General features: G+C 39.1%; 1 protein-coding gene across 4 annotated transcripts in view; it reads right to left on the bottom strand.

The window, feature by feature from the left end:
* Nucleotides 1-11,059, bottom strand: part of PRMT5 (protein arginine methyltransferase 5) — a 35,444-nt gene extending 24,385 nt beyond the window's left edge. For 2 of the 4 annotated variants that reach the window (XM_085044396.1, XM_085044395.1), the window contains exons 1-6: nucleotides 10,902-11,059; nucleotides 8,430-8,548; nucleotides 6,808-6,893; nucleotides 4,056-4,190; nucleotides 1,902-2,014; nucleotides 921-970 (exon numbers count right to left, since the gene is read on the bottom strand). In XM_085044396.1, the coding sequence (XP_084900522.1) occupies nucleotides 921-970; nucleotides 1,902-2,014; nucleotides 4,056-4,190; nucleotides 6,808-6,893; nucleotides 8,430-8,548; nucleotides 10,902-11,008 (610 nt within the window). In that variant the 5' untranslated portion in view covers nucleotides 11,009-11,059. The remainder of the gene's footprint in view (nucleotides 1-920; nucleotides 971-1,901; nucleotides 2,015-4,055; nucleotides 4,191-6,807; nucleotides 6,894-8,429; nucleotides 8,549-10,901) is intronic. The other 2 variants (XM_085044394.1, XM_085044393.1) reach the window with 1 other exon arrangement.
* Between the last annotated feature and the right edge of the window lie 1,649 nt (nucleotides 11,060-12,708).

A 12,708-nucleotide genomic window follows, 5' to 3' on the forward strand; every position in this document is an offset into this window, starting at 1 on the left:
TTTTTTTCTGATTTCTTTCTGATTTTTTGGGGGACTTTTTTCCCCCATTTTTTGGGATTTTTTAATCATTTTTTTCTGATTTTTTGGGTTTTTTTGGACATGTTTTAAAAGCATTTTTTGCTCATTTTTAGTGATTTTTTTGGGTAATTTGTTTCTGATTTTTTGGGGATTTTTTCTGACTTTTTGGGATTTTTGTCTGACTTCTAAGAATTTTTTTGGATTTTTTATTTTTCAAGGCATTTTTTTCTGATTTTTAGCAATTTTATGGTGATTTTTTGGGTAATTTTTTTCTGATTTTTGGGGGATTTTTTCGGATTTTTTGCAGATTTTTTTCTCATTTTGGGAATTTTTTTCTGATTTTTTTCTGATTTTTTTCTGATTTTCTGACGATTTTTTCCCCAATTTTTTCCTGATTTTTTGGGTTTTTTTTTTCTGATTCTTTTCCAAATTTTTGGGAATTTTTTTTTTCTCATTTGTTGGGATTTTTTTTTTCTGATTTTTCTGTTGATTTTTTACTGATTTTTTGCAGATTTTTTCTCTGATTTTTTTGGGGAATTTTTTCTGATTTTTGGGAACTTTTTTTCTTCCTTTTCTGCGGATTTTTGAGAGAATTTTCAACCAATTTTGGGCGAAATTTTCAACCAATTTGGGGTGAAATTTTCAGGAAATTTCATCCAAATTTTCCACCAATTTTGTGAGAAATTTTCAAACAATTTTCAGCCAAATTTTTCATCCAATTTTTGGGGCAAATTTTGGCCAAATTTTCCCCCAATTTGGTGAATTTTGAGCGAAATTTTTTTTTAGGATTCCCAGAATTTCAATTCCCACCCACTTCCGGGTTGTGTGACATCACTTCCTCTTTAAGCCCCGCCCACTCCCGGTTTGATTACGTCACTTCCGGGCCAGGCCCCGCCCCTCACCCAGCGCCACTCGCTTGTTGTAATCGCAGAGAGTTCGGAATTGGTGCCACCTGGGGGACAAAAAAATGACCAAAAAATGACACTTTGGAACCCAAAATTTGCACTTTTTAAATCCCAAAAATCAGAGTTTTTCACCCCAAAAATTCCCAGATTTTTACCCCAAAAATTCCAGGTTTTTACCCCAAAATTTACACTTTTTTACCCCAAAATTTACTTTTTTTTACCCCAAAATTCCCTAAAATTAGAATTTTTCACCCCAAAAATTCCCAGATTTTTACCCCAAAAATTTCAGGTTTTTACCCCAAAAATTCTGCTTTTTTTACACCAAAATTCCCATTTTTTCCCACAAAATTCCAATTTTCCCCCCAAATTTCTCCCAAAATTCCCATTTTTTCCCATTTTTTTCTCCCAAAATTCCCATTTATTTCCCAAAATCCCCAAATTTCCACCCAAAATCCCCAAAATTCCCATTTTTACCCATTTTGCCTCCAAATTTCCCAACTTTTCCCCAGATTTCCTCCCAAACTTCCCATTTTTCCCCCAAAATTCCCAATTTTTCCCCATTTTTTGCCCAAAAAATCCCCAAAATTCCCATTTTTTCCCCATTTTTGCCCCAAATTTTCCCCAAAAATCCCAATTTTTCTCTAAAATTCCCATTTTTTCCCCATTTTTCCCCCAAAATCCCCAAATTCCCCAAATTCCCCCAAAATTCCCATTTTTTCCCCATTTTTTCCTCAAAATCCCCATTTTTTCCCCAAATTTCCCATTTTTCCCCCAAAATTCCCATTTTTTCCCCATTTTTCCCCCAAATTTTTCCCAAAAATCCCCAAAAATCCCAATTTTTTCTCTAAAATTCTCATTTTTCCCCAAATTTCCCCCAAAATTCCCATTTTTTCTCCCAAAATTCCCATTTTTTCCCCATTTTTCCCCCAAATTCCCCCAAAATCCCCAAATTTCCCCCAAATTCCCAAATTCTCTCACCACATCCAGGTCTCCTCCTCCGCCCCTCCCCCCTCGCCGGTGGGCGTGGCCTCGTTGGCGATGACGTCATCGCGGGAATCCTCCGGCGGCAGCAAAGGGACTTGGATCCAGAACTGACAATTCCCAACGGTTTTAACAACTTTTCCCAAATTTTCCAAAAATTTTCCCAATTTTCCCAAATTTTCCACATTTTTCCCATTTTTCCCACAAATTTTTCCACATTTTTACCAATTTTTCCCAATTTTTCCCAAATTTTTTCTCTATTTTTCCACATTTTTTCCACATTTTTCCCCAATTTTTCCCCATTTTTTCACCAATTTTTCCACGTTTTTTCCCAAATTTTCCTAATTTTTTTCCAATTTTTCCTCATTTTTCCCCCATTTTTCCCAATTTTTTCTCCATTTTTCCCATTTTTCTCCATTTTTTCCCACTTTTTTCCCATTTTTCCACAATTTTTAACATTTTTCCCAATTTTTCTTATTTTTTTCCCAATTTTCCCCATTTTTTCCACATTTTTCCCAATTTTTCCCACATTTTTCCACATTTTTTTGCCATTTTTTTCATATTTTTCCCAATTTTTTCCAGATTTTTCCCTAATTTTTCCCATTTTCCCCAATTTTTCCCTATTTTTTCCTAATTTTTTCCCCATTTTTACCAATTTTTTCCCATTTTCCCCCAATTTTTCTTCATTTTTCCCCATTTTTTTAACAATTTTTCCCCAATATTCCCCAATTTTTCCCCAATTTTTTCCACATTTTTCCCCAATTTTTTAAACATTTTTCCCAATTTTTCACAAATTTTTGCCAATTTTTTCCCCAATTTTTCCCAATTTTTCCAATTTTTTCTGACTTTTCTCAATTTTTCCCCATTTTTTCCTCATTTTTCATAATTTTCTATCATTTTTTCACAATTTTTAACCATATTTTTCCCCATTTTTTCCTATTTTTTCCTCATTTTTTCCCATTTTCACCCAATTTTCCCCAAATTTTCCCCCATTTCTTTCACTTTTTTCCCCATTGTTCTCAATTTTTTCCCAATTTTTCCACATTTTTCCCATTTTTCCCACAAATTTTTCCACACTTTTTCCGATTTTCCCCAATTTTCCCTCATTTTCCCCCATTTTATCTCTATTTTTCCACCTTTTTTCAACATTTTTCCCCAATTTTTCCCCATTTTTTCACCAATTTTTCCACGTTTTTTCCCAAATTTTCCTAATTTTTTAAAATTTTTTCCTAATTTTCCCCCCATTTTTCCCATTTTTCTCCATTTTTTCCCAATTTTTCCCATTTTTCCACAATTTTTTAAACATTTTTCCCAATTTTTCTTATTTTTTTCCCAATTTTCCCCATTTTTTCCACACTTTTCCCAGTTTTCCCCAATTTTTTAAACTTTTTTCCACATTTTTTCCCAACTTTTCCTAATTTTTTCCCCATTTCTTCTCCACTTTTTCACAATTTTTCATAATTTTTTCCCATTTTTCCCACTTTTCTCACCTTCTTTTCCACATTTTTCCCCATTTTCCCCAATTTCTCCGTTTTCTGCCCATTTTCCCCCAATTTATCTCCTTTTTTCCAATTTTCCCCCAATTTTTCCCAATTTTTCCACATTTTTCCCTAATTTTTCCCACATTTTTTCCCATTTTTCCCATTTTCCCAATTTTCCCAATTTTTCCCCACTTTTCCCAATTTTTTCCATATTATTTCCCCCCATTTTTTCCAAATTTCCCCATTTTTCCATTTTTTCCACAATTTTCCCAAAAAATTTTCCCAAAGATTTTTCCCATTTTTCCCCATTTTTTCTCCACTTTTTCCCAGTTTTTCATCATTTTTTCCCAATTTTTCCACATTTTTCCCATATTTTCCCCATTTTTTCACCATTTCTCCCCATTTTTTCCCCTCCCAGTCCCTCCCAGTTCAAACCAGTACAAACCAGTAACCCCAAACCCCATTTTTAACCCTTTCTTCCCCACATTTTCCCCATTTTTTGCTCTAAAATCCTCATTTTTTCACCTATTTTCCCCATTTTTTCACCGATTTTCCCCATTTTTTCACCTATTTTCCCCATTTTTTCACCGATTTTCTCAGTTTTTCCCCCGTTTTTTCGCTCTTTTCCCCCTCCCAGTACAAACCAGTATAACCCAGTTTGATTTCCCACCTGAGTGGAGTGGTGGCCGCTGTGCAGGTGAGCGCTGAGCCCCCTGGCCAGGTTGGGGTTGTGAGATCCTCGCAGAGGCACCAGGTGAGCAGCCAGGCCCAGGTAAGCCCCGAAATCCAGCTCCTGACGGAGGGCCTGGAATGCAGAATTCCCAAAATTTATCCCAAAAAATGATAAAATCCCGAAAATCCCGAAATTCCCAAAAAAATCGGCGAAAATTTGGGGAAAATCGGCGAAAATTTGACAAAAATCGGCGAAAATTTGGGCAAAAATTGATAGAAAATTCAAGGTCTGAGATGCAAAATTCCCAAAATTTATCCCAAAAAATTTGGGGATTCCAGAAATCCTGAAATTCCCAAAATAATCGGTGAAATTTTGGGAAAAAAAGGGTGAAAATTTGACAAAAATTGGCAAAAATTTGGGCAAAAATCGACAGAAAATTGAAGGTCTGGAGTGGGAAATTCCCAAAGTTTATCATGGAATTCCCAAAAATCCTAAAATTCCCAGAAAAAAATCAGCAAAAATTTTTGGCCCAAAACGGACAGAAAATTGAAGGTCAGGAATGGGAAATTCCCAAAATTTATCCCAAAAATATCCCAGAATTCCAAAAATTAACCAGGTGAGCAGCCAGGCCCAGGTAAGCCCCGAAATCCAGCTCCTGGCGGAGAGCCTGGAATGCAGAATTCCCAAAATTTATCATGGAATTAACGAAATTCCCAAAAATCCTGAAATTCCCAAAAAAATCGGCGAAAATTTGGGGAAAATCGGCGAAAATTTGACAAAAATCGGTGAAAATTTGCCCAAAATCCAGCAAAATTTGGCTTAAAAAGAAGAAAAAATTCAAGGTCTGGAAGACAAAATTCCCAAAATTACTCCCAAAAAATGATAAAATCCCAAAAATCCCGAAATTCGTTGGAAATTCGGAGAAAATTTGACAAAATTCGGTGAAAATTTGAGAAAAATCGGCAAAAATTTGGGCAAAAATTGATAGAAAATTGAAGGTCTGGAAGGCAGAATTCCCAAAATTTATCAGGAAAAATGCTAAATTCCCAAATTCCCAAAATATCGGAGAAAATTTGGGAAAAATCGCCAAAAAATTGGCGAAAATTTGCCCAAAATAGTCAAAAATTTGGGCAAAACTTGATAGAAAATTCAAGGTCTGGAAAGCAAAATTCACAAAGTTTATCCCAAAAAATCCTGGAATTCCCAAAAATTCCCGAAAACCCCGAAATTCCCCAAAAAACTGGCGAAAATTTGAGAAAAATCGCCAAAAAAATAGGCAAAAATTTCAGAAAAATCAGCAAAAATTTGGCCCAAAAGCCACAGAAAATTGAAGATCCGTAGAGAGAAATTCCCAAAATTTATCATGAAATTCCCAAAATTCCCCAAAATCCCAAAATTCCTGGACAAATCGGAGAAAATTTGGGAAAAATCAGTGAAAATTTGCAAAAATCAGGAAAAATTTCATCCCTTTAGACCCAAAATCCTTCCAAATTTGGCCCAAATTGACAGAAAATTCGATGTCTGGAATGCAGAATTCCCAAAATTTATCCCAGGAGTCTCAAAATTCCCAAAAATCCCAAAATCCAAAAAAAAAAAAAAAAAATCAGCGAAAATTTGGGAGAAATCAGCAAAAATTTGAGAAAAATCGCTAGAAATTTAGCCCAAAATTGACAGGAAATTGAGGGCCTGGGATGAAGAATTCCCTAAATTTATCATGGAATTCCCAAAAATCCCAAAAATCCTGAAATTCCCCCAAAAAATCGGCAAAAATTGGGGAAAAATCGCAAAAAAATCAGTGAAAATTTGAGAAAAATCAGCAAAAATTTGCCCCAAATCCTTCGAAATCTAGGAAAATTCCCAAAATTTATCCCAAAAAAATCCTGGAATTCCCAAAATTCCCAAAATTCCCAGGAAAAGCAGAGAAAATTTGGGAAAAATTGGCAAAAATTTGGGAAAAATCGCTACAAAATCAGCAAAAAATTTGTCCAAAATGGTTAAAAACTTTGTCCAAAAGTTACAGAAAATTCAAGGTCTGGAGAGAGAAATTCCCCAGATTTATCCCAGAAAATTCAGGGATTCCCAAATTTCCGAAATTCCCGAAAAAAATTGGCGAAAATTTGCGAAAAATCAACGAAAATTGGCAAAAAACCACCAAAAAATCATCAAAAATCGGCAAAAATGATCCCAAAAATCCTCAGAAATTCCCCAAAATTCCCCAAAATTCCCAAAATTTTCCCCAAAACTCCCCAAATTCCTGAAACTTGCCAAAAAATTCCCCTTAAAATCACCAAAATTTCACTTAAAATCACTGAAATTTCACCCAAAATTCCCAAAATTCCCAAAATTTCACCCAAAAATCCCAAAATTCCACCCAAAATTCAAGGAATTTTCTCAGAATTCCCAAAATTTCTGAAAATATTTTTAAAAAAAGACAAAAATTTGCCAATCAGCAAAAATCAGCAAAAAATCATCAAAAATCATCAAAAATTGGTGAAAATCATCCGAAAAAACCTCAGAAATTCCCCAAATTTCACCCAAAATTTCCCAAAATTCCCAGAATTTTCCCACAATTCCTGAAAATCCCAAAAAAAAAAAAAAATTGGGGAAAATTCGTGAAAAAGCAACAAAAATTGGTAAAAAATCATCAAAAATCATCAAAAATTGGTGAAAATTGTCCCAAAAAAATCTGAAAAATTCCCGAAATTTCCCCAAATTTCCCAAAATTCCCGAATTTTCCCCAAATTCCCACCTTCTGGGAGTTTTTCCTGACGTGCTCCAGAGGTGAATCCGGCCGAATCCACGGCGACAGTTTGCCGACGATCAGAGTGTTCCAGTCTGAGCCAAAAATCCCAAAATTGAGCCCAAAATTGAACCCAAAATTGGCAGAAAATGATTCAACAGTCAGGGAGAATAAAAGCCCAAAATTTCAGCAAAAAATTCCCAAAATTTCAGAACAAAAAACCCCAAAATTTAGCCCAAAAACCCAAAATTTAACCCAAAATTAACCCAAAAATAGCCCAAAATTAACCCAAAATTAGCCCAAAATTCACCCCTAAGTTGACCCGAAATCCCAAAATTTCAGCCCAAAATCCCCAAAATTTCAGCAAAAAATTCCCAAAATTTCAGGAAAAAAATCCCAAATTTTCAGCCAAAAATCCCCAAAATTTCAGCCCAAAAAGCCCAAAATTTCAGTCAAAAACCCAAAAATTAACCCAAAATTTCAGCCCAAAATTGACCCAAAATTCACCCCTAAATTTACCCAAAATCCCCAAAATTTCAGCAAAAAATCCCAAAATTTAGACCTAAAAACCAAAATTTCAGCCCAAAATTCCCAAAACTTCAGCCAAAAAGCCCCAAAATTTCAGCCCAAAAAACCCCAAAATTCAGCCCCAAATCACAAATTTAGCCCAAAATTGGCAGAAAATGATTCAACAGTCAGGGAGAATAAAAGCCCAAAATTTTGGAAAAAAAAATCCTAAAATTTCAACTCAAAGTTCCAAAAATTTAGCCTAAAAAACCCAAAAGTTCAACCCAAAATTAGCCCAAAATTGAACCAAAATTAACCCAAAATCCCCCAAAATTTCAGCCCAAAATTCCCAAAAATTCAGCAAAATTCCAAAAATTTCAGCTCAAAAAACCCAAAATTTCAGCCCAAAATCCCAAAAATTTCAGTCAAAAAACCCCAAAAATTCAGCCCAAAATTCCCAAAATTTCACCCCGAAAACCCACAAAATTTCAGCCCAAAAATCCCAAAAATTTAGCCCAAATTTCCGCAAACTTTCAGCCCAAAATCCCAAAAAATCAACCCAAAATTCACTAAAAATTCAGTTCATCCCAAACCAGTATAAACCAGTATAAACCAGTAACTCCCAGTCCCAAACCAGTACAAACCAGTATAAAAAATCCTCTTTTTTCCCCATTTTTAACCCATTTTAACCCCTTCAACTCCACCCAAACCCCTCCCAGTCCCTCCCAGTGCCCTCCCAGTCCAAACCAGTCCAAACCAGTAACTCCCAGTACCAAACCAGTATAAAAAAACCCTTTTTTCCCCATTTTTCCCCCATTTTAACCCCTTCAACTCCACTCCAATCCCTCCCAGTCCCTCCCAGTTTGCCCCAGTGCCCTCCCAGTCCCATCCCAGTCCCTCCCAGTCCAAACCAGTATAAACCAGTAACTCCCAGTACCAAACCAGTACCTAACCAGTACCAAACCAGTACAAACCAGTATAAAAAAATCCTCTTTTTTCCCCATTTTTCCCCATTTTTTCCCCATTTTAACCCCTTAACCTCCACCCAAACCCCTCCCAGTCCCTCCCAGTTTGCCCCAGTGCCCTCCCAGTACAAAACCAGTATAAACCAGTATGCCCAGTACCTCTGCCGGCCAGCAGGAGGTCGGAGCGGGTCTGGGGCCCGAGGCGCTCCCTGGCCGGGCTGAGCGCGAACTCGCGCCGGTGGCGGGGATGGAACAGCGGGATGCACAGGAAATCGAACCTGCAACCAACTGGTTTATACTGGGAGGGGACTGGTTTATACTGGGAGGGGGCTGGGAGGGACTGGGATGGAACTGGGAGGGATTTAGGGGAGGTTAAGGGGTTAAAAATGGGAAAAAAAGGGTTAAAAATGGGGAGAAAAGGGTTAAAAATGGGGTTTGGGGTTACTGGTTTGTACTGGGATGGACTGGGATGGACTGGGATGGACTGGGATGGACTGGGATGGAACTGGGATGGAACTGGGATGGACTGGGATGGACTGGGAGGGGTTTGGGTGGAGTTGAAGGGGTTAAAATGGGGGAAAAATGGGGAAATAAGAGGATTTTTTATACTGGTTTGGGACTGGGAGTTACTGGTTTATACTGGTTTGGATGGGGATGGAACTGGGATGGACTGGGATTGAACTGGGATGGACTGGGATTGAACTGGGAGGGATTTAGGGGAGGTTTAGGGGTTTAAAATGGGGGGAAAAGGGTTAAAAATGGGGAAAAAAGGGTTAAAAATGGGGTTTGGGGTTACTGGTTTGGACTGGGATTGAACTGGGATGGACTCAGATTGAACTGGGATTGAACTGGGATGGACTGGGATGGACTGGGATGGACTGGGATGGAACTGGGAGGGATTTAGGGGAGGTTTAGGGGTTAAAAATGGGGAAAAAAGGGTTAAAAATGGGGAAAAAAGGGTTAAAAATGGGGTTTGGGGTTACTGGTTTGTACTGGGATTGAACTGGGATGGACTCAGATTGAACTGGGATTGAACTGGGATGGACTGGGATGGACTGGGATGGACTGGGATGGAACTGGGAGGGATTTAGGGGAGGTTTAGGGGTTAAAAATGGGGAAAAAAGGGTTAAAAATGGGGAAAAAAGGGTTAAAAATGGGGTTTGGGGTTACTGGTTTGTACTGGGATTGAACTGGGATGGACTGGGATGGAACTGGGATGGACTGGGAAGGATTTGGATGGAGTTTAAGGGGTTAAAATGGGTTAAAAATGGGGAAAAATGGGGAAAAAAGAGGATTTTTTATACTGGTTTGGTACTGGTTTGGTACTGGGAGTTACTGGTTTATACTGGTTTGGACTGGGATTGAACTGGGATGGACTGGGATTGAACTGGGAAGGATTTGGATGGAGTTTAAGGGGTTAAAATGGGTTAAAAATGGGGGAAAATGAGGAAAAATGGGAATTTTTTATACTGGTTTGTACTGGGATTGAACTGGGATGGACTGGGATGGACTGGGATGGAACTGGGATGGACTGGGATGGACTGGGAATTGGGAATCCCTGAGGGAATTCGGGAATTTTGGGATTCCTGAGTGGATTTAGGGGAATTTTGGGGATTTTTTGGGGATTTTGGGATGATTTTTCTGAGGGGATTTCAGGATTTTTTGGGGGGATTTTTTTGGGGATTTTTCCGGTTTTTTCTGGATTTTTTCCCCTTTTTGGGGGGATTTTGGGGCTTTTTTGGGATTTCGGGATAATTTTTTTGGAGGGGATTTCAGGGTTTTTATTGGGATTTTTGGGGTTTTTTCCGGGTTTTTTTTTTTTTGGGGATTTCCAGATTTTTTTGGGATTTTGGGGTGTTTTTTTCAGGGTGATTTTCGGGTTTTTTGGGGGGATTTTGGGTTTTTCTTCGGGAATTTCTAGGTGGATGTTTTCGGGATTTCAGGGTTTTTTGGGGGTTTTTTTGGGGATTTTCAGGGTGGTTTTCCTGAGGGGATTTTAGGGGGTTTTTTTTTGGTGATTTTCTGGGAGTTTTTTAGATTTTTGGGGGGATTTCGGAGTGTTTTTTCTGAGGGGATTTTGGGGTTTTTTGGTGATTTTCTGGGGTTTTTTTGGGATTTTCGGGGCGGAATTTCTGAGGGGACTTCGGAGGTTTTTAAAGCATTTTCTAGGAGGGTTTTTTTTATTTTCGGGGTCATTTCTGGGTGGTTTTTTCGCGATTCCGGGGTAGTTTTTCCGGGGATTTCGGGATTATTTTTCTGAGGGGATTCGGGGTATTTTAAAGGATTTTCTAGGGTTTTTTTGGGGATTTTCAGGGCGGTTTTTCTCGGGAATTTCGGGGTTTTTCCGGGGATTTCAGAATGATTTTTCTGAGGGGGTTTCGGATTTTTTGGGGGGATTTTCTGGGATTTTCGGGGCAGTTTTTCTCGGGAATTTCGGGGTTTTCCCGCGGATTTCGGGATGATTTTACTGAGGGGATTTCGGGTTTTTTGGGGTTTTTTCGTGCATTTCGGGGCGGTTTTTCCGGGAATTTCGGGGTTTTTTTCTCGGGATTTCGGGTTTTTCCGGGGATTTCGGGGTTTTTTTCTCGGGATTTCGGGTTTTTTCCGGGGATTGCGGTTTCTCTCTCTCACCCCTGCCTGGCCACGGCTCCCAGCGCTCCCGCCACCTCCGGCACGCAGCTCAGGTCGCGGCCCGAGGAGACCCGAGCGGCTCCGGCCGCGCCAGGCCCGGCCGCCATTGCTGCTCCTCCGCGCTCTGCCCCGCCGTGAGGCGGCGGCCAATCAGCGCCGAGCCCGCCTTCTGACCAACCAATGGGAGCGCGCGGTGCGGCTGCTCCCTGCCCCTCAGCCAATGGGAGGGCAGGGTGAGGTGTCAATCACAGCGGGGGGAGGGAAAATGGGAGCCAATAGGAGGGCGAGTTGAGCTGTCGATCAAAGTGGAGGCGGGAACACGGCAGCCAATGGGAGAGTGAGGCGAGCTGTCAATCAAAGCTGTGGAGCCACGTGGGGTGAGCAGCCAATGGGAGAGCGAGGCGAGCTGTCAATCAAGGGAACGGCGGGAAAGGAGAGCGCGGCTGTCAATCATGGCTTGGCTCCGCCCATTTGTGACCATTTAAGGGCATTGTGGGCGTGGCTTGGGCGATGGGGTGACGTCATGGGTCTGGATGCCCCAAAATTGGGGAATTTCGACCCAAAATCCCCAAATTCCAACCCAAAAATCCCCAAAAATCCCAATTTTCCGCCCGAAATCCCAAATTCCAACCCAAAATCCCCAAAAATCCCAAATTTCTACCCAAAAATCCCCAAAATTCCCCAATTCTAACCCAAAATTCCCGAATTTCAACCCAAAATCCCCAAAAATCCCAAATTCCAACCAAAAATCCCCAAAATCCCAATTTCCAACCCAAAATCCCCCGAATTCCCAAATTCCAACCCAAAAAAATCCCCAAAAATCCCAAATTCCAACACAAAATCCCAATTTTAAACCCAAAATTCCCAAAAATCCCCAAATTCTGACCCAAAATTTCCAAGTTCCAACCCAAAATTACCCAAAATTCTCAAATTTCAACCCAAAAATCTGAATTTTCAACCCAAAATGTACCCAAAAATCCCAAAATCCAAAAAAAAAATCCCCAAAAAATCCCAAATTCCATCCCAAAATTCCCAAACTTCAACCCAAAAAATCCCAAATTCTAACCCAAAATTTCCCAAAATTCCCAAATTCCAACCCAAAATGTCTCCAAAATCCCAAATTTTGACCCAAATTTGCCCAAAATCTCCGAATTTCACCCCAAAATCCCAAATCCCCCCAAATGCCCATATAAGGACAAACACTCAGTGGGCGTGGCCAGCGGTATTTTAATGAGGGGGCGGAGCTTCCGGCTGGATTGGTTTTTCCAGAATTTTCCACATGTTTGGGGATTTTGAGGGGAAAAATTAAGTTTTTTGGAGGAAAAATTGGGAAAATTTTGATTTTTGGGGAAAAAAATGTGATTTTTTGGGGAAAAATGGGAAAAAATTGGATTTTTGGGGGAAAAATTGGGGATTTTTGGGGAAAAAAGGATAAAAGATTTTGATTTTTTGGGGAAAAAGTTGGGAAAAAAATTGATTTTTCGGGAAAAAAATTGGATTTTTGGGGAAAAGAAATTTGGGATTTTTGAGGAAATAAATAGGATTTGAAGGGAAATGGGATTTTGGGGTAAGTTTGGGGGATTTGGGGATGAATTTTGGCAATTTTGGGTCAATTTGGGTGAATTTTTGGTAAATTTTGGGCCAATTTTGGGTCAATTTGGGTGAATTTGGGCTGAAATTTTAGCTCAATTTTGGGCTGAATTTGAGTGATTTTTAGCTGAATTTTGGGTCAATTTGGGCTGAATTTGGGTGAATTTTGGCCGAAATTTTTGGGTCAGTTTTGGGCTGAATTTGGGTGATTTTTTGG

This window comes from Lichenostomus cassidix, unplaced genomic scaffold (genome assembly GCF_008360975.1).
Source record: "Lichenostomus cassidix isolate B80296 unplaced genomic scaffold, HeHo_3.0 HiC_scaffold_36, whole genome shotgun sequence".
NCBI lineage: Eukaryota > Metazoa > Chordata > Aves > Passeriformes > Meliphagidae > Lichenostomus > Lichenostomus cassidix.